The 19,602-nt window shown below is 52.6% G+C and overlaps 3 protein-coding genes across 4 annotated transcripts; 2 read left to right on the plus strand and 1 right to left on the minus strand.

Annotated features, from left to right (window-relative positions):
* Window positions 1-4,519: 4,519 nt before the first annotated feature.
* On the minus strand, window positions 4,520-18,853 carry Necab3 (N-terminal EF-hand calcium binding protein 3). 2 transcript variants are annotated; one of them, XM_032904502.1, is made up of 12 exons: window positions 18,706-18,853; window positions 17,103-17,127; window positions 15,648-15,756; window positions 14,990-15,015; window positions 14,736-14,833; window positions 7,529-7,665; window positions 7,144-7,262; window positions 6,908-6,987; window positions 6,758-6,811; window positions 6,346-6,458; window positions 6,113-6,190; window positions 4,520-5,441 (listed from the first exon to the last, which is right to left on the minus strand). In XM_032904502.1, the coding sequence occupies exons 1-12, from the start codon at window positions 18,805-18,807 to the stop codon at window positions 5,285-5,287; spliced, it is 1,098 nt and encodes a 365-aa protein (XP_032760393.1). In that variant the 5' UTR covers window positions 18,808-18,853; the 3' UTR covers window positions 4,520-5,284. The 2 variants fall into 2 exon arrangements, with proteins under 2 accessions (XP_032760393.1, XP_032760391.1); XM_032904500.1 differs by having other exon boundaries at window positions 6,758-6,987.
* Window positions 8,662-10,368, plus strand: C5H20orf144 (chromosome 5 C20orf144 homolog). The gene is made up of 3 exons (XM_032904503.1): window positions 8,662-9,362; window positions 9,635-9,694; window positions 9,855-10,368. The coding sequence occupies exons 1-3, from the start codon at window positions 9,237-9,239 to the stop codon at window positions 10,263-10,265; spliced, it is 597 nt and encodes a 198-aa protein (XP_032760394.1). The 5' UTR covers window positions 8,662-9,236; the 3' UTR covers window positions 10,266-10,368.
* On the plus strand, window positions 12,270-13,430 carry Actl10 (actin like 10; the record flags this gene model as incomplete). Its single annotated transcript, XM_032901797.1, has 1 exon — window positions 12,270-13,430. A coding segment is annotated over one exon (1,161 nt), but the record flags the coding sequence as incomplete, so codon positions are not given.
* Window positions 18,854-19,602: the final 749 nt, after the last annotated feature.

Consider the following 19,602-nt stretch of genomic DNA (forward strand, 5'->3'; position numbering starts at 1 on the left):
CATGCAGAGTGAAACACTCTGGATTACGCAGCCCTAAACACGAAGTCTCCCTCAAACCCCTCCCTCGGCCCAGGGAACCCCATGGGAAAGGGGGCTGAAAGGGCCCAAAGGCCCGAAGGTATGGAGGACACTGGCCCTCTAGATCAACATGCTCAAAGCTCACACGAACTCAGACAGGCAGCAAGCGCAGGTCTGCACCGAGTCCTCTGCCAGTTATTGTAGCTCCCAGTTGAGAGGTTTCGTGGGACTCCTGAGTGCGTGAATGAGCGGATCTCTGATTCTCGTGCCTTGTCTTCGGCTTTTTCCCTTCTGTTGGTTTGCTTTGTCCAGCTCTTATGTGTTATTATTGTTCCTTACAGGCCTTTGCTTTTCTAACAAGAGGCAGAAAAGGAGTGGATCTGGATGGGATGGGGTGGGGGTTGGGGTGGGAAGTTGGAAAGGAACTGGGAGTAGAGTAAGGGGAAATAATCAGGATAAGTAATCAGAGTATCTCACGTGAGAGGGGAAAGTCTACTTTTAATTAAAGAGAGGGAAATTCTGGGAATGGAGTGTGGTAGCCTCTAATCCCAGCACTTGGAAGTGATAACAGAAAGATTTGAGGGTTCAAGATTATAGTGAGTTTGAGGCCAACCTGAGCTACATGAGATCCTGCCTCAAACCAGGGACTGGAGAGATGCTCTTCCAGGGGACCTGGGTTCGGTTCCTAGCACCCACATGGTGGTTCACAACTGTCTATAACCATAATTCCAGAGAATCCAGTGCCCTCTTCTGGACTCCACAGGTGCCAGTCCTGGTACACAGATAAACACAGAATAACCAAAAAAGGGACAAAAACCTTTCTCACATGTTTCAGGTGTAGAGAGAGCTCACTGGTTGAGAGCACTGCTTTTGCAGAGGACCTCAGTTTGGTTTCCAGCACTGAGCTCACAATACAACTCCAGCTACCACCTCTGGCTTCCAGGGGTACCAGCAAGCACCCATGCGCATGCACACACATTTTTTAAAGAATCAAATGTTGGGGACTAGAGAGCTGGCTCAATGGTTAAGAACACTTGCTCTTCCAAGGGATCTGATGACCTCATCCAGTACCTGACACATGGCATACACACTCATTACACATTAATAAAAAATTCTTTATGCCACTTTAAGCCAGCTATGGCAGTCATGAGGCATAGCAGGATTGAGGTCAGCCTACTCTGCACAGCAGGTCCCAGGAAACTGCTATCCACACGGCTGTTCTTGTATTTTCTTCCAGCCAATCTGATTCCTTGAAGGTTCATTAATCCTCAGCCCTGTGCATGGAACATGCAGGACTTGCTCTATAATATCTATTTAAGAATGACTCTTCTGGCACTTGGAAGGCAAAGGCAGGTGTATCACTTTGAGTGTCGGGCTGGCCAGGGCTTCATAGTTAGGCCCTGTTAAGAATGACTTCTTGCAAGGGGTTGGGGATTTAGCTCAGTGGTAGAGCACTTGCCTAGCAAGCGCAAGGCCCTGGGTTCGATCCCCAGCTCCGAAAAAAAAAAAAAAAGACTTCTTGCAGAGCAGTGGTGGCAGCTGCCTTTAATCCTATCACTCAGGAAGAGGCGGGTGGATCTCTAAATTTGAGGCCAGCTGGTCTATAGAGTGTTCCATGACAGCTAGGGCTACACAGAGAAAACCTGTCTTGAAAAACAAAACAATGACTTGGTGACCCTACTTTACAGTCCTCTTCTTTTATCTTAGCGGCTACATCCACAGGAGCTGGTGTGCAAGGAGCTAAGGCTGTCAGCAATGGGCGCTATCTAGGTTGCTGCACTTGACCTAGCCCCAAGCCATGCTGCAGTCACAGGTGTAGGCAGTTGAGGCTCCAGGACTCACTCAGCCTGTCATGGCCTGCTGGCTAACACTGTATTATCCCTAGTGTCTACTACAGAGCATGTTCCCAGTAGCTGTTGGGAGGACTGCCAGAGCCAGTCATAGCAGGCTCTGAGGGCAAGAGTGGTAGGAGATGATGATTTCAAGTTCGTGCCTTTGCCCTGCTGCTGAAAGGCTGAGGCAGTGTTTCTTTAAAGTAGACATCAGTGAAAGACCAAGGAAGGGCAACTAAGAGTAGGGGTGGCCCATCAGCCTACGTGTGATTTAGGGAAAGCAGACTGAATGGATTGGAAGTGGGAAAGACCTCAAATATCAGACAAAAAAATGATTTCAGTGGAGGAGAGATAGAAGCCGTTGAAGGTCTTGACTAGGGATGTGGCGACCATAGGATGAACATTGTGAGGGCCCCCTTTTGGGACATGTGCAGCCTGACGAAGCTGCTGCTGTTGCCAGTCGTGAGCTGTGAGTTATGGTGCAGACGCTAGATAGAGATGAGGTGGGCTGTGAGGGGACACATCACATCAAAGACACAATGTGCCCCCAGTACCTCCCCACAGGAGGCTGCGACTCCAGACCCCTGTACCTCTGGGGCCTTGTGTTACTCCTGGGCAGCACTGCAGCTGCCTGGTGCCTGGCCTCCAATTACTCCTTCATTCTGTTCCTTTGCACTGATCTGAAGCTCTCCTGCCCCAACTCCTTTCCTTCCTCTAAAGATCCTGCTTACGTATGGAAATCTCAAACCACGTCACTCTCTCCTAGAGGACGCCCAGCAGTATGGACCTGTTTCCAACTAGCAGTTCTGGGCCGTCACAAGGGAGCAAGGCTACAGGTGCCTTGAGTTAGCATCTAAGGAGGCTGAGGCAGGGGAATAAAAAGTTCAAGACATGCATTAGAAACTTACAGACATCCTGTCACATAACTGAAAGTTAAAACAAACATGGCGGTATATAGTGAGGCAGGATTACCATCCAAGTTTCACACTGTCTCAAAACTAAGATAAAAAATGGAAATCTAAGCTGGAGAGATGGCTCAGGGGTTAAGAGCACCGACTGCTCTTCCAGAGGTCCTGAGTTCAAATCCCAGCGACCACATGGTGGCTCACAACCATCTGTAATGGGATCTGATGCCCTCTTGTGGTGTCTGAAGACAGCTACGCTACAGTGTATTTATATATAATACATTTTTTTAAAAAAATGGCAAGTCTGGGGCTGTAGCTCAGTAGCACAGCGTTTGTGTAGCCTGTGAGTCCCTGGACTCAGCCCCCAGTACTTCAAAAGAATAAAATAAAAATAATAATTCTGACACTTAGGAAGCAGAGGCAGGTGGATCTCTGAGTTCAAGCTACACAGTGAGACCCTTCCTAAAAACAAACCTGGAGGCCTGTGTCCCAGCACTTAGGAAGCAGAGGCAGGGGCATCTCAGCAAAGTCAAGGCCTGTCTGAGGACCTTGTCTCAGAAAAAAATTTTTTAATGTTAACTCTTGCTGAACAGAAAACATCCTGGGACATCAAGCAAGGGACTGGTGAGATAGCTCAGTCAGTAAAGCTTTTAAGAAGACCTGAGTTCAGTCCCCAGAACCCATAGCTTTTAAAAGCCAAGATAGGATTGTGTTCTCAGGGTTTGTTAATTATCCAGCCAGCAAAGCCTCAGCAAGCTCTAAGTTATTAAGAGACATTGTCTCAAAAACAAAAAATCTAAACCAGTACCTGAGGAACCATACCTGAGTTGTCCTCTGGCACGTGTGTACACATGCACGCACATGAACACACACTGAAACCACAGTGTGGGTAACAAACCTCTCCAAGACCACTCAGGGCCCATGTGGAACAGGATCAGATACTGGCTGCTCATTCTGGAGCCTGCTGGATTTAGGCCTCTGGGCCCAAGGCATTCAGGCCTCTCTTGAGGCCACTGGAGAGAACTATGGAAAAGGCCATTTGCATTCGTGCCAGGAGAGCTGCTTTCCTGGCCATACCCCAGCACCCAGCAAGGATCTGGCAATCAGACACAGGGAAATGAATGAAGTAGCACTCGGACCCTGGCCACCAGCCTTGGCTTAAAACCTTACTGAAGCTTCCAGAATGAAGCTCCTGTAAGGGCACTGCCTTTCTAGCTGCACCCCCCCCCCAGTCTTTCTTCCCCCTGGTCTCAGTATCCATCTTGTTTGGCTTCCATTGGTTGATTGGAGTTGAGTATCCCTGCCACTCTGAGCTTTGGATTCCTACGTTTGAGACAGGTGACATCCATTCCGTGCTTTTGTGAGACCACACACCTCCCATAGAGTACCACTTTAGGTGTCACCATTGGCTACTCTTCAGTCTTGTCCTGACCTACTGTGGCTGGTAGGACTCTTGAATATGCTAGGAGGAGACAGTGGGGAGAACAGACCAGCCGGGCAGGTTCTGCATAGGATAGGCCCCTCAAGGAATCCAGCCAAGCAAGCCCTTTTGAACACTGAGAGGGCTCTGTAGGGAGAGGTTGAGCTTAGGCCATATCATTCCTCTTTTCCAGACAGTGCTCTGGATGGAGGGTCTGGGGTAGGATGGCCTTTAGCTGAATGAATGATGATGAAGGTCCTGCCAGTATGGCTGCTTCACCTGGGGACCAACTGCAGCTCTAAAGATAGGCTTTCTTCCCTGAGTCAAGGAAAGAGAGAGACCACCACAGGTGACTACCAACTTTATTGCCTCTGTGCTGAAGACCCAGGCTGGGGTTCAGAGATCTCTGGGGGGCAGCAGGCAACTCTAGGCCCAAATTATTGCTACTTTGCAAGGTCATCTTGGGGCTTCCCATAGTGCCCTGAGAATGGGTGGGGTAAGAGCATGCAAATGATATGTAAATGACATGCAAACCAACCCAGGATCTTCCAGAGGTCTCTGGTACAACTACTAATGCTAGAAATGTTAGGACTGACCCCAGGGTGATAGACACCCAGGTCTCTACACTATGCACTGTGTTGGCATGGCCTTAAGGGTCAAGGTTCCAGGGTTTGAGGGGGGTCCCTGAGCATCAGCCCTGGTTCTGCCACTGATTGAGGAAGAACAGAAACATAACCCCAAAGCAGTAAGCAGAAAGAAGAACTCCCCTAGGCAGCCAGAGAGGTGAGGGATCTGCCTGGGTCACACAGCAAGGTAGAGGAAAGGGAGACCAGAATCTGGGTTTCCTGAATCAGGCAGAAGCCCAGGTGCTTGAAAGTTACAAACAGTAAAATATATAAAGCAAGCAAATGGCCTGGCTCCTGATTCCTGGGCTGAGAGACCCTCTACCAGCTGACCAGGCCTTTAGCCTGGGAACAGGCAGACTCCTTGATCTTAGTGTAGAGTTGACCAGTGCAACGGGCTCTAGAGTAATAAGCAGGGCTGTAGTCACCAGCGACTCAGTTATTATTCATAATCCACCAGGAGGCTGTGGATGAGAAGTTGGGGCGTCAGGAGATATTGGGGCTCTCCTCCTGGGTCCCAGAACTATTTGAAGCACAGGAATACAGCGCACCTGGGAAGAACACAGTGGTGAGAGTGTCCGGCGCCTGCAGGTGATCAATGAGGGTGCGCTGGAAAGCCTTGCTGCAGGGTGACTGCTGGTGCCTGGGAGGCCATGGAATAGACAGAGGCTGAGTCATCTGCTCCAAGACTCACTAGGTCATTCACGCTTAGTCCGGCTCAAGGCACCAACCATTCTGTTACTGCTTCTAGCCTCAGTTTTCCCCTTCAGAAAACTGGGAACAAGATGAAGGCCCCTAGCACAGGGGGCATACTGACAGTAGTGTACACTCATCGAGTGCATTCTGTGCATCTGTACTGTATTGAGTTTGGAGGGTTTATGTTAGACAGGGTCTATATAATTCAGGCTACCCCTGAATCATTGGTCCTCCTGCCTCTGTCTTCCAAGCGCTGGGACCATAGGCTGGTGTAAGCATGGCCAGCTTACATTATTGCTTTGGACTTTATTTGTTGTTTTGGTTGGTTGATTGGTTGTGGGGCTATTGGGTTTGTTTTTGGAGACAGGGCTTTGCTGAATTTGCTGTGAGACCTAGATTGGCCTTGTAGTCGGAGCTTTCTTCCCTCTGCCTTCAGGGTTAACAGGCCAGCACCCAATACCTAACGCATTTACTCCTTACATGTCATCTCACCTGGGACCCACATGTGTTAGGTTAGTTATCTGAAGTCACACAGCCAGTGAGTAGGAGAGCAGGACTTGTACCTGGTCCAATGCCCTCCAGAACCCCATCAGTGTCAGATGTTAGACCACCACTCACCTTCTCCAGGAGGCCTCATCCTGCCAGAACTCATATAGGGTGAAAGCAGCATTGTCTAGCATCTTCTGGGCAGATACACTGCAGAACCAAAGAGGTAGCCAGGCTGGACCACAGCTATGAACACCACTGCCTACCTGCCAAGGGTCTCATGGGAGCCCTGCCCAGAGTACCCAGTGCACATCCACCTCTGCTCCCACCCGCTCACCCAGCCCACTGGCTCTCCAGAGACTCACTGCAGACAGTGACTTTGGGCTCCTGTGAAGTTCATGTAGCAGCACAGAGCGCGATGGAAATCCTGCAGGGCATCCTCTGCCACTTGTACTTGCCTCTGTGCTACAAGGATGTGCTGGCAAGAAAGCAGCTAGTCAGGGCTAAGCTGAGCTCCGTTTAACCCAGCTTTCCTGATGTCATCCAGATCTGCCCCCTGTGGGATCAAGTTCCCCAGGCCAACAGGACCCCCTAGCATCTGACTCCATCCTCCAAGCCGTTGACTGACCCTGTGCTGTACCACCTCCCACTGTGCCTTCTAACTTCCATTCCTGCCTCAGGCCTGACTTTCACAGATACAGATGAAAGAACAGAAAACCTAAGGTCACAGAGCAAGAACTCCTGCCTCCCAGATCTGGGCACTTCTTCCCAACTTACTGAGTCAAGACCCTTGGCAAGGTTCCCTTCATGCATGGGTTCCAACCGTGGTGCCTGCAAGAGACACAGAATATAGACGGAGCCTGTGTATCGACTCGGGCAGGTGCGACAGGAGCCCTTCTGAGGGGCACTGGCCACCCAGCCCCTTACCTTGCACTCAAGCTGGTCTATGAGCTCTTGGAGGCGGTTGACCTGCAGCCGCCACTGCAGCTCAGCCTCTGAACTCCGCCCTAGCAGAGGGACCATGAGGACATCAGCCAGGCGCCCTGAAGGGAGGCTGCTCAGGGTGAATTGGGAACATTGGCAGAGCAAAGCCCTGAGAGAATAGGAGACGCCACATCTTTCCTGGCCCTATGCAACCAAATCCTACCCTGCCACAGGCACACCTGTATCAGAGGATCCAGGAGACCAGGTTGGTGACCAACTGATGCTCCTCAGGGCTCTGCGTCCTGCCCTCCGGCTGCCACAGGACCTACTCTGCACTTTGATATTTTCTTCATCCAACCTAGAAGGTAGAAGGTTAGTCCAGTGTCCTCCGACCCATAGGGTCAAGGACTGAGATTTCAGCCCAAGACCAAGCTTAGTTGGGGCAAGACAGGTCTCCTGGATCTTTGAAGCCCGGACCCCAAACCACTGACCCCTTCTCAGCAGTTCATGCCTCCCTACCCAAGAACGTGGCCTCCAGAGGCTGGATGGATCGTGATACTGAGGAGTTTGGAATGCAGGAACAAACGACACCCATACACCCACAGCCCAGCAGCACTGACATACCGCTGGCCACGGGCCTGGGCCTCCAGAGTGTCTGATGCCCCCTCCAGGGAGGTCTGTAGGGCTTGTAGCTGATTCGCAGTCTCCCGCAGCAGGAATCGTGTGACAAACTGGTCCACCTTGGAGGCCTGTTCATACTCCTGTGGGCAGGGCAGAGGGTATTGTCATCATCGTCATTGTCGTTGTAAGAAGGAGCTTATCTTGCTCATGAGAGCAACAGTGAAAGTGGATGGACAGAGCACGCAGGCCCGGTGCAGGCTAGTTACCACCACTTTCTAGCCCAGGCTGGCTTTGAATTGTGATCCTCCTGCATATGCCTCTCTAGTGCTAGAATTAAAAATGGGTACCACTCTATCCAGCTTCTAAGGTCCCTTTTCCCAGTCCAGATGGGCATTGTTCATCCTCACAGATATGAGGCTAATTCACAGGAATCGTACCATGCCGGCACGCTGGGTTTTCCAGGATCTCGATTCCTCTTCGAAGTTAAGGCTCATTCCCACCTTTGCAACAGCTCGGGAGGCCTCTGGACATACATAGGCAGGGTGAGGGTGCAGGGCACTAAAGCCAGTTTTACACATGGTACAAGATGATGGAGGATAGGACCCCTTACTGGTCTGCATTTGTTTGTTCTTTCATTATTCCATTCAGTGATCCATTTAACAAACATTTACTGCATGCATTTTGTGGGAAGCTACAAATACAAGACATCCAGGTCACTGGACAGACACAAACACTTAACTGCAGCCTCCCCTCAGCTCCCTGAAGGTGAGCAGAAACAGGGATCCTGACTATACATCAGACCTTGTGCCAACCATCTTGGAACACTCACGCTCCTCAGCTGCTTTCACTTTGTGCCTCAGTTTCTCCCACAATACCACATTAAGGTTCCCCTCAATTACTTCCTAGTGCTTGCAGCCTAAGTTGTCAATCTGAAAATGTCACCACTATTGTGGAACATAGTAATCTGCCCAGCTACTGCATGGACAGTCCAGGGTACCCTTAGAAGCCCTCACCCCCACCACACACCCAAACCTAAAATGAGAGACAGGAGGAGCCACAAAGATCCAGGCTCCATGGCAACACAGACAGTGGGTTTCATTTTTGGTGTATGACCTGCTTTGACTCAACTAAGATTCTGGACCAGGCTTATAACAAACGGGATAGAGTAGTGCGTGAGGTCTGCCCTAAGTCTGTGGGTCTGTTTCCATGACATCTTTTTAGTAATTTCCCTTTGTATTTTCTGCTGTTTGCAACCAAACCTAGTTGTCATAACCAACCTCCTTATACCAGACTCAATCCCAAGAATTTTGTTTGTCCATCATTAACAACTTTTAGTAACCATAATTGACTCCACTTTGTATCTGGGGCCTTGAGAGGTTGAACCTTAGTCAAGGTTAAACAGCTAATTGTGGCGGGCCAAGATTCAAATCAAAGCCATAGGAATTCCCCTCTACTCACCCTTAAGCACCTTATAAGCATTGCTTCGTTAAAGCACTAGCCCTGTTTTGCAGCCGGGAAGCTAAGACCAGAAGAGGTCATAGGCAGTGAGCAGTGGCCAAAGTCTCCTGGGAGTTCCAGGGGAAGAGCAGAGTGAGGTCACTTGTGAGCTCACAATACTATTACCCTGATGGGGCGGGGTCAAACTGGGGCCCCTGGCTAGAGGGCAGGGCTGAGGCAGCATGGGCAGTGGCTTCTAGTGACCAGTCCTATCATGGGAAACAGCGGTTCCCACAAGAGGACCAAAGCACCCAATCAGGCCAGCAAGGACAGGCCACCTGACATGGACAAGGCCCGTCACAAGCAGTTCTTCAGCCACCTCAAGCGGAAGAAGCCAAGTGTGAGTATAGAGAGAGACTGGAAGGGACGCTGGGTGTTGGAGTCTACACCTTTAGCGAGGGTCATGAGAGGTTAGAGAATCTCTCTAGAGGAGCAGGATCCCTGGGGCCCATATAGGTAGTGTAGAGGTTCTAGAAGTAAGGGCTGGGAGGCGGGGGTGCGCTCTCACATCCAGGGATCAATCATAGTGTCTGGGACCACAGACCTGAAATATCCTTTACTCCCTCTCTCCAGCCCACAGCCTCACAACATGCCACTTTCCCCTTTTTTCAATGGCGAGAGGCTCCTGACCCTGCCCGGGTGGGTGAGAACCCCCGCATCAAGGCTGGGAAAGTATGCAGTTATTCAGCCTAGGGTGGGCAATGGGTTTTTGGGGGGGGGGCAGGGTCCCAGGGTGCGGGGCATATTGGGGTTTGGGGGGTTGGGTTGGGTACGGAAGAAACCTCAGGCCCCGCAAGGGCGTGTTCTTCCCTTCACACCGGCCCACCCCCAGACCAAGATCGTGCTGCTTTTCCCGCTGGACAAGCGGCAGCAGCTGGCCGAGGCAGCGGCGGGCCCATTTGTGCGGCCCGTGCGGCCCGCTGAGGACCCGCTCGGCGCCCCGACGTGCTTCCCAGCCACGGTGGCGCCTATGCTACGTGGGGCAGGCGACGGCGTGGACAGGCGCGAAGGTGCGCGCGCGAGAGAGATGAAAAGGATCCTGGTGCTGCTGCTGCAGCTGGACGCGAGGCTGCAGGAGGAGGGGCGTCGAGTGGCAGGCAGGCCGGGGGGCGGGGCCAAGGCCCAGCAGTACTGGCAGCCGCTGTATGCGCACCTGCTGACCCAACGCGAGGCCTGCGGCGAAGGCGACCCCCGCGAGGAGCAGCCGCGCAAGCGGCGCCGCTGTCCTCGCCCGCGGCCCTGAGTGTCTGGCACGACCCCTAACGCCAGGACTCTGCTCAATAAAGAGCACATAGCAACCCTGGCGTCTGCTACTTCTGTCCCTGCTGTCGGTCCCAGGGTCAAAATTGAGGCCCTGGGTGAGTAGGAGAAATCGGTACTTAGTACAGCCACCAGCGCAACCTGAGCTAGGGCTGCCTTTAACTTATTTTGTGGCACTAAGGTCAGCTTATGCCAAATCCATAGATTCAAAGTGGGCTTGAGCAAACTACTTGGAAACGCTAGGAAGAACTTGTTTCAGGCAAAGCCTTGGAGTCTCCAAGAGTCCCCAACGTTCAAAAATCCCTCTTAGGCAGAGGAAGGTTTTCAGGAAGAACAGGTAGGCTAGTCAGTCATGGTGGGGCTGCAACCTCAGATTCTGCTTACAGTACACACTCAAGAAAAGGGGCTTGGAGGTTGGGGATTTAGCTCAGTGGTAGAGCGCTCGCTTAGCAGGCGCAAGGCCCTGGGTTCGGTCCCCAGCTCCGAAAAAAAGAAAAAAAAAGGGGGGGGCTTGAACCTCTAGTCTCTCACCCTACTGCCTGACAGTTCCAAGCACTCAACTCCCCCAAATTTTAGTCAAAGCACTTTCCTCCGGAGGTACCAGTTCCATCCTCTACCCCATTTGAGGCCAAAAGCTTCTTCCAAACCACTAATCTGTCTGTGGCAAATTAGTTTCCCCTGCTTATAATCCCCACTGTCTCCCCGCTACCCCTCCAACGGCCAAGGCTAAAATTAGTGCATGCGCATCCAGCTCCCCATCCTGACTACCTTCAGTGCTTGCCCTCTGCACCTTCATACTGACATGGCACCAATGGCCTCCAATGTCACTCTTACTCTTTATGTGAGAGAAGCAGCATGCTCTGGGCAGAAGCCAACTGCTGGCTTTCTAGGATTCCACACCCAGCTTCAGACCAGACCCTAAAGCCACCACTTTCGACTGTGACAATACCAGAACTCAAGATGATGGGGTAGGAGTATCGTGAATTCAGTGCCACAGGTTGCTTCAGAAAACAAAAATTCTTGTTTCCTTTCCTGCTACACACTGAAAATGCTTCACCTGGGGCCAGAGGTGGCAGGCAGTCTCAGCTCACTAGAAATAAGCAATGGAGTTGAGGATGCACTTTTGTTACCATCCACAGGTTGGAATTGTGCTGGAAAGTGTGACAGACACAGCATGTGTCATGACAGCTGACTGTCGTCCCTCCACAATCGTAACTGGGAACTTTAAGAGACCTTCCCAGGTACATCCAGGTCAGATTCTCTTCCTGAGACCTAGTTTGCCCCTGTGATCCAGACAAAATCCAGGATCCTTGTAATAAAATCCTTATTTTAGTTTAAGTGCACCGAGTCTTCTATTTGCAACCAAAATGGTCTATGCAGGAGGCCGGGCTCACTGCTACCTTTCAGAGTTAGAAACACCACAAAAAAAAAGATTTGGACTTGCTTAGGGCTGCTATGTGAGCTTCAGACCTGAAGGGGTCAGGCCAGACCCCATATGGCTATCACAGCTGGGCACAAGGAAAGTACTTGTAGATGTGTTGTTTCTCTTTAGAACTGAGAGTTAACATGCTGTACATCTAGCCAGAGTACATAAATACTCCATCGGTTGGGAAAAAGAATTAAGTACTCTGTTGGCCAGACAGGCCCTTAACATGGGTTCCCAAACGGCTGCTGCCACCAGCCCACGCAAGGGGTGGGGGTGGGGTGCCTGCAAGACTGAGGTCATAATGAGCCCAATCTAAGTTCCTTCAACGATTCCTTCCCACCTCTAGCCAAGCTTGGTGACGTGCCAAGAGAGCTGCCTAGGAAAGGTGGGACCCTGGGACCCTAAGGAGGAATCAAGTTTTGACTGACACTTTGTTGAGGTAGTGCCACAGAAAGGAACGCTACCCTAGAGAGGCAGAACCTCATAGCTAGAGGCGGAGCCGAGAACTGAGAGGGCCGGTTATCCGCCCAGAAGGCCCATTAGGGCTTCCGGGCGCACTGAACACTGAAGGTGGCGTCGGTGCACCGGTCTCGCGGTGCCCGCAGGCTGCCTTCATTGAACCGAGTTGCTGTGGTAGTGGATCAAGGCTCAGGCTTCACCAAGGCAGGCTTCGCTGGGGAGATCAAGCCGCGCGTCGTACTGAAGAGCTCGAATCTGATGCCCAGTTGGGACCGGCCTGTGCTGCCAGGAGTACCCGGTTGCGAGCTGGCGGGAGGCGTGGCCCGCGCGCACCCTATCAAGCATGGAGTTGTAGTGGATTGGGACGCACTGGAGGGACTGTGGGAGCGCCTAATAGTGGGAGGCCTGCAGATCCACCCGGAGCAGTGGCCTGTGCTGGTGAGCGACTCGCCATCAGCACCACCCGAGGGCCGAGAGAAAGTGGCTGAGCTGCTGTTTGAGGCCCTGACAGTGCCTGCGTGCCACATGGCCAGCACGGCGCTGCTGGCACTCTGCTCCGTCGGAGCTTTCAGTGGGCTGGCTGTGGAGGCGGGAGCGGGCGTGTGCCACGCCACACCCATCTACGCGGGTCACTCGTGGCACAAGGCCACCTTCCGTCTGAATGTGGCAGGCAGCACCCTGTCGCGCTACTTTCGCGATCTGCTGGTGGCATCGTGCCCAGATCTTCAGCTGCATGCCCTGCCCCGCAAGACCGTTACACAGCTCAAGAAGCGCTGCTGCTATGTGTCGCTAGATTTCCAGGGTGATATTTGTGACCCTGCCCGCCACCAGAGGGCCTGTTTTTGCCTGGGCAAAGGCTGCTACGTGCGCCTAGGCAGTGAGCGCTTCCGCTGCCCTGAACCCATCTTCCAGCCAAGTCTCCTAGGCCACCCTGAGCCAGGACTGCCCACGTTGGCCTTCCAGGCACTGCAGAAGATACCCACAACACTGCGGACACGGCTGGCCAATACGGTGGTGCTAGCTGGTGGTTCCACCCTTTTCCCTGGCTTTGTGGAGCGCATGAACCTGGAGCTCCAGGCACAGTGCCAGAGGCATGGGTACCCGGCCCTGCAGCCCTGTCTGGTGGCTCATCCTGGCCGGGGCACAGCTGTGTGGACTGGAGGTTCTATGATGGCCTCCTTGCACTCCTTTCAGTGCCGCTGGATGACTCGGGCCATGTACCAGGAATACGGCCCTTTCCTGGTGCGAGAAGTGTTCGATTGAGTTTTATATTGATCGAGAATGGATGGTGCCACCAGGGCGCACTTCAGGGGCTACTTCGGGAACAGAGGTTGCAATTCTGTCCTAGCATGGAGAACCAGATAAATATTAAAGTGTTCACAGCTGGCAGGGTTATCATATGGGAATGGGCTGCCCTTTTCCTTTTCTGAGCTAACCCTGACCTTCATTTTGCTTTCAATTTGAATACCCAAACCAGTTTAGAGAATGCCAGTTCAGCAGGGCCAAGCTTAAAGAACAATACTTGGAAAAACACATGAGGGAACTAGAAGTCCTGTCCCTAGCTGTGTGCTCAGGTCTCATTTTTCCTTTGTAGAAAGTGGGGTCAGAGGGCAGTATAGTACAAGGCCTTGGGTTCTATCCTCAGTACCTAAAGAAGTACGGTCAGGTAAATCCCAGCCACATCACCCCCTACCCCCAGAGGAGCTAAGGACACAGGGAGAAGAGATCTTTTTCTCTGTTTTTCAGATAGGATCTCACTATATTGCCCAGGCTCTCCTGCCCCTTCCAAGTGTATCATGAAAATTAATCCCAGCACTCAGGAGGCAAAGGCCTGTGGATCTCTGTGTGTGAGGCCAGCCTGGTCCACAGAGCAAGTTCCAGAACACCCAGAAATACACAGAGGGAAAAAAAAGGTATAAGCTACCACACCTGTTCTTGCCAAAGATGGTTCTTAACACATAAAAGGAGGGTTGGTTTTGGTTTTGGTCACTTTCTGGGTCTGAAGCACTGGCTGTCAACACTTGTCTACACAGGTCATAGCATTGGCCAACAAGGTAGGCCTATACACACCTACCGTCTCAAATGTCCTGGGGTTAGGCCCAGCCCCATGGCCTCCATGTACCAGTAGGCATTTATGACCTCATCTATGCCCCAGCCTGTGCCTACTGGGTCCTGGCTTAACAGCTCTCAGCAACTGTAACAGGCCAACAAAAACCTGCTCTGTAGCCTGCATGGTTTTGGGCACAGAGAACAGAGCAAAGAACAAAACATAAGATGTCTGCCTGCTCCTCCCTCAACAGGGGCTCACTGTAGCCAGACTGGCCTGGAACCGGCAGCAAATCTTCCTGCCTCTCCTCCTGAACATTGAGATTCCAGGTGTGAGCGAGCCACTGTGACACACTGAATTGTTCACTATCATCCCTGGCTATAGACGAGAAAACTGTGGCTCTGGGAGTAAAGGGCACAGTCATTAAGTGCTAGAGCTTGGACCCAACCTCCATTTCCACATCCCTGAGCCACAGCAGGACAAACACTTCAGGTTCCCCACAGGCCCTTCCTTGCACTTACCAGCTTTGTCGTGTCCATGGCAGTGAGCACCGCGCGGTTCAGAGACTCCAGCGCAGCCAGCACAGGCCGATAGACACCCAGGTGTGTGGAGAAATAGTCTACAGACAGGGGAGGGCCAAGGGTTCCAGCCTAAACCATCTCCCCAGCCTGGGATTCTTTGGCTGCCCCAGCCTTCCGATCCCAAGAGGCCAGCCCCATAAAGCATCCCTTATCACACCCACACACCCAGGGGCTGCGACCCAAGGCCTACTCACCACACAGTTTCTCTGTTTCTAAATTGCTGTGGAGGGAAGAGAAACATCTTTCAGACTCTTAGGACCTGGGGCCTAGGGAACCATAGATGTCAGTGTCCTCACCCCTTCTACTCAGCCTCACATGGTGTATCTGGTGGGTGAAGGGTCACGGCCCTTCAAAAGGGTCAACCCAAGTTCTCAAAGCTTTGAATGCTGACCTAGTCTGGGATTTACACTAAGGAGATGGGGAGGGAAGGGAAGGGAGCTAGGGCAGCTGTGCATGTTCATGGCGTCTGTGTGCATCTCCAAGTGAAGAATCGGGGAAGTTGCATACACTTGAACCAGATGTGGACATGTGGACTTGTGGGAGGTGGGGAAGTGTGGATTCCAGGCAGAGGCAGGCAGAACCCAGCTGTCCTCAAACATCCTCTACTTGGGAATGGAAGGGCTGAGCATGGTTGGTGACTCAGGTCTGGTTATTCTGGGGTCCCAGCTGGAATCAGTGTAGCAACAAGACTGGAGCTGGAGAAGGTGTGGGCGGGTTGAAAGTCTGCACTGGGCCCTGTCGTCTCTCCCCACCCCCTGTCCTCCAGCAAGAGCCTGACAGCAGGGGACACAGTGAGTTGGAACAAGCTAGCCTTGCTCTGCCATAGCAAGCCAATCCTTCCATTGTACTCACTCAGTGAGCTGCTCATCGATGCCGCTGAACAGTTCCCGCAGCTCTGCAGAGCTGAGAACCCCATCGGCAAAGTAATTCTGGAATTCTTCAAACGAGAGCTTACCATCATCTGGGGAGAGACAGGGCATGGTGTTGCTACCCTTGAGTCCTAGCCACATCCTATCCCCAGATCCAGACTCCCCAGAGGCCAGCAGCATTCACAATCTCTCGGCCAGATAGCCCAGGGCTCTGACTCCACTGGGGGCCCTATTTTGAATAAAAGGACAAAAGTTCCCCAAAAAGTATATGCTGAAAGAAACAGGGCCCACCTTATCCAGGACACATTTGGTTGGGACTCAAATGTCTGCCAAGTGGAAACATGAAAGAACAGCAGGGACATATCAGAGCATAGCTTAGGACTTGAGGGCACAGCCCCTGGCCCTATAGACCAGCCTTGCCCCAGGGTAGACAAGACCTCCATGTTCTGGTCCCAGGACCTTCCCAGGAAGTGACAGAGAAGCACTGGAAGCCTGCCCACCAGCCAGACTCCACAGCGCAGGGGACTGACTGGGATGTGAAAGAGCTTCCCCTCCTGGGGCAGAGGCAGAGAGGAGGAGGAGAGCAAGGCTAAAGACAATGGGGTTTGCTCTGTCTGAGTGATGATGCAAGGAGGTCTGAGTCTCTGCAGCAGAAGGTATTGAGAGCAGGTATCTTTTGGGGGAGAGTGTTAGCTTTCTTCTTTTCCCAAGCCAGGGTTCTCTGTGTGGCCCAGGCTGTCAAACTCAGAGATCCGCCTGCCTCTGCCTCCTAAATGCTGGGATTCAAGGTGTGCGCCACCACCATCCAGCTTGAGGGTATGTATGTTAAATTAATGGCCCCATCAATTTGAAGAGACCCATGAAAAGGCAAGCACTGAGAACACAAAGAAGCTGAAACAAGAGTCTGCGAGCCCAGGGAGAGGAAAAGTGAAGGCCAAATGCGCGCTCCACCCACCCTCACTCAGGGAGCCTCAGTGACGTACCACACAAGTCTGGATCCCAGGCCCACACTGACTCACTTCTCCGAGCCTCTACTACTCCTTTGCCCATGAAATGGAATGAATTCCCACCTAGCGAGCTGTTGTAAGGACATCACAAGGTCTTGTACACCCATCACCGAACTAGAGAACTGTCTTAATATAAGCCCCTACCTCCAGCCTCGGATCACACCACACTTCCCTGAATCCTATTCAGTACACTCCCCAGGAAGGGTTCCGTGCTTGACCTCCCCCGTTTTTGGGCTCTCAAGACTTTACTCCAAGCTGCATCTCCAAATCCCTAGCTCTCTTACCCTAGCCCCCACACTCCAAGTCCCTGGCTCGCATACTCTGCCTCCTACATATACACACACACACACACACACACACACACACACACACACACACACACACACACACACACACACTGTGGGACCCAAGGGGGGAAAAAAAACACTCACCATTCTTGTCTGCTCTTCGGAAAACCTAAGGGACAAAGGGGAATAAGTGGACACTCTGAGTGGAGTCAGAGAGGTAGGAGTCCCCCTCCCAAGCCAGCGGGGCTCCAGCTTGCCAGCCAGCCCCCCTGCATCGCCTTCCCCTGCCCAGGGCGGTCCTGCAGGAGTCTCCAGCAAGGCAGCACAGGAAGATCCCACAGCCAGCCCCAATGCTGACTCCCTCCTGCTGTGGGGCTGGCTTCACGGTGGGTGGGTGCTCCTGACCAGCTCTCTGTACCTTCACTTCCCACAGCTGGAGTCAAGCCCGAGTTCGCTCTGATGTAGCAGCCTTTGGCATGTTCCCAGCTTGAAAAAGCTTGGACAGATGGGCTACGATTCGTCCTGAGAAGCCTTGGAAGCCATATCAGATCTGAATCGCCCCCCACACCCTCAGACTTTTCTGGGTGTTCTCCCAAGTCCACACTATTCTCCATCTACCCTCACTGAACAGGCTCTTTCCCTTGTGCCTGCTTAAGACTGGCTGGCAGTGGCTGGCCCACAGTGCCAGTAGGTACTTTGGTTTTCCCACTAGTATGTGAGGGAGCAGCTTAACCCTTTCAGGGCTGGGACCGCTTATAAGGCCAACCCATCATGAAGACTGTGGGCATGTGTGTATACACATTTGTGTGAGGGGCAAGGAGGATGGCAAGGGTTAGCAGATTTTATTTGTAGAGGCAATGATGAGACAGACAAGTTCAAAGCCTGGACAGAACCCATATAGCACAGGGTCCTGAATGCTAAACCTTTCCACCCAACTCCCTCAGGGTCACTGGGCTAACCAACCAATGTAACCCTTAAGGCCAACTGAGAGAAGCTCTGCTACTAGAGTGGGATCACGACAGCAGCTCAATGTGGCCTGGCCGGGGTCATTAGGATGGGCAGGAGAGCTAGGCTTGGAATGAAGACACTCCATCCACATCCCAGTATGCCTCTTGACCTGGAACATGCCTCCTCGGGCCTGAAGGACCATGGTCAAGGTGCTGAGTCACTAGGGCATTGGGGAGGGGGCAAAACAGCCTCTTAAATTGGCAGAGACTTCTAGAGTAGGGCAGGAGAGAGCCAGGACTTGCTGAGCACATAGTAAAAGGGGAAAGAGGGGTGCTCAGTGCAGTGAGCAAGACAAGCTTGGATGCTCTACAGCTACAAAAGGGGGCCCAAGGCCACCTGCTGCCCATGAGAGGAGTCCCTTACCAACTGTAAGACTCCGCCACCTTTGATCAGGCCTGAGGCTTCTGGGGTAGGGCAGAGTTCCTTCTAGGTCTAGGCTCCCCGGTCCTATCAGCCCAGCAGGGGCTGCCATGGAGCCGGCTGCTGTGACTGAGTGCTGACAGCCCCTAACCCCATTGGGCACATTTGGGGTGAGGGGCAGTACTGCTGAGGGACAAGGAGAGGCACGGAGCGGCACAGACAGCACAAGGAACACAAAGGCAGGAAGACCAGAACAGCAGGGTCACAAATAGTCTAGGAGAGGGACCGAAGCAAGACCAACAGATGCGGAGGGAGAGACAGAGACACGGAGGACTGAGACCGAGGGAGCCCGATGCCCGCCCACCGGTGCCCCACTCACGTCCTGAAAAAGCGCGTGTCCCGCGGCAGGCGCAGAGTGTCGCGTCGGCTGGGGCGCAGGTGGCCCAAGCAGGCACATAGTGAGCAGCCCAGCGCACGCCATGGCTCAGAGGCTTGCAAGGCTGCGGGTTGCGGTTACCAGGCCGCCCAGGCTGGTTGGGGGCGGGGCGCACGCCCATTGGCCCAAGCACGGCCCCGCCCCCACCTGGCCTCGGTTTCCCCGCCTGGAAGAAGCTTCCAAAAGGAGTGGGGTAAGGAGTCACCACAGAAGTCACTGACAATGACATCTTGCCAGGAATCCCACAGGAACGGGCACTCCACCTAGTCGGGTGTGGGCAGGCAAAGCCCTAAGTGCAGGAGTCCTAATAGATAAAACCCACAAGCTTTTTACATCTGGGCATCTATCTGGGCACTTCCCTGCCAAATGAGGATAACAATAGCGCCCCCCATCCCCCCTCCCGCTTGTAAAGGAGAAGTAAACATAGCGCTTAAGATTGTAAATGCTCAGTTCAGAGGACTTCCTCCTATGGTTTAATGCAAGCCATGGATTTCCAGTCACCCAGTCCTTCACCCAGATCTCTGCCCCAGCACTTTCCCTGGTCCTCTCACAAGGCCTAGAGAGAGGGAACGCATACTACAAATGCCCCCCCCCACACACACACACAGGAAAGCATACAGCACAAACACAGTTCACTGTGTGTTGCATCTTTACTAATGCTCAGAAATGACCAGAAGGTGCACAACAAGCAGACTGACACTTTTCTGTACTTAGGTAACACACATAATCTCCTACCCATCACTTGGTCAGTTTTCCTCTTCTCAAGGGGTTACAAATTGAAAGGAAATTAAGTCAGGTACAGGGAATGAACATTCCCCTCAACACTAGCCTCACAGAGTC

This window comes from Rattus rattus, chromosome 5 (genome assembly GCF_011064425.1).
Source record: "Rattus rattus isolate New Zealand chromosome 5, Rrattus_CSIRO_v1, whole genome shotgun sequence".
NCBI classification, from domain to species: Eukaryota; Metazoa; Chordata; class Mammalia; order Rodentia; family Muridae; genus Rattus; species Rattus rattus.

Coding starts and splice junctions, on each gene's coding strand:
- C5H20orf144 (XM_032904503.1), top strand. CDS start 9,237: ATGGGAAACAGCGGTTCCCACAAGAGGACCAAAGCACCCAATCAGGCC. Junction 9,363..9,634: donor TCAAGCGGAAGAAGCCAAGT/GTGAGTATAGAG, acceptor CCCTTTTTTCAA/TGGCGAGAGGCTCCTGACCC. Junction 9,695..9,854: donor CCCGCATCAAGGCTGGGAAA/GTATGCAGTTAT, acceptor GCCCACCCCCAG/ACCAAGATCGTGCTGCTTTT.
- Necab3 (XM_032904500.1), bottom strand. CDS start 18,807: ATGGCGTGCGCTGGGCTGCTCACTATGTGCCTGCTTGGGCCACCTGCG. Junction 14,834..14,989: donor AGAAACAGAGAAACTGTGTG/GTGAGTAGGCCT, acceptor CCCTGTCTGTAG/ACTATTTCTCCACACACCTG. Junction 7,263..7,528: donor GCCCAGGCCCGTGGCCAGCG/GTATGTCAGTGC, acceptor TCTACCTTCTAG/GTTGGATGAAGAAAATATCA.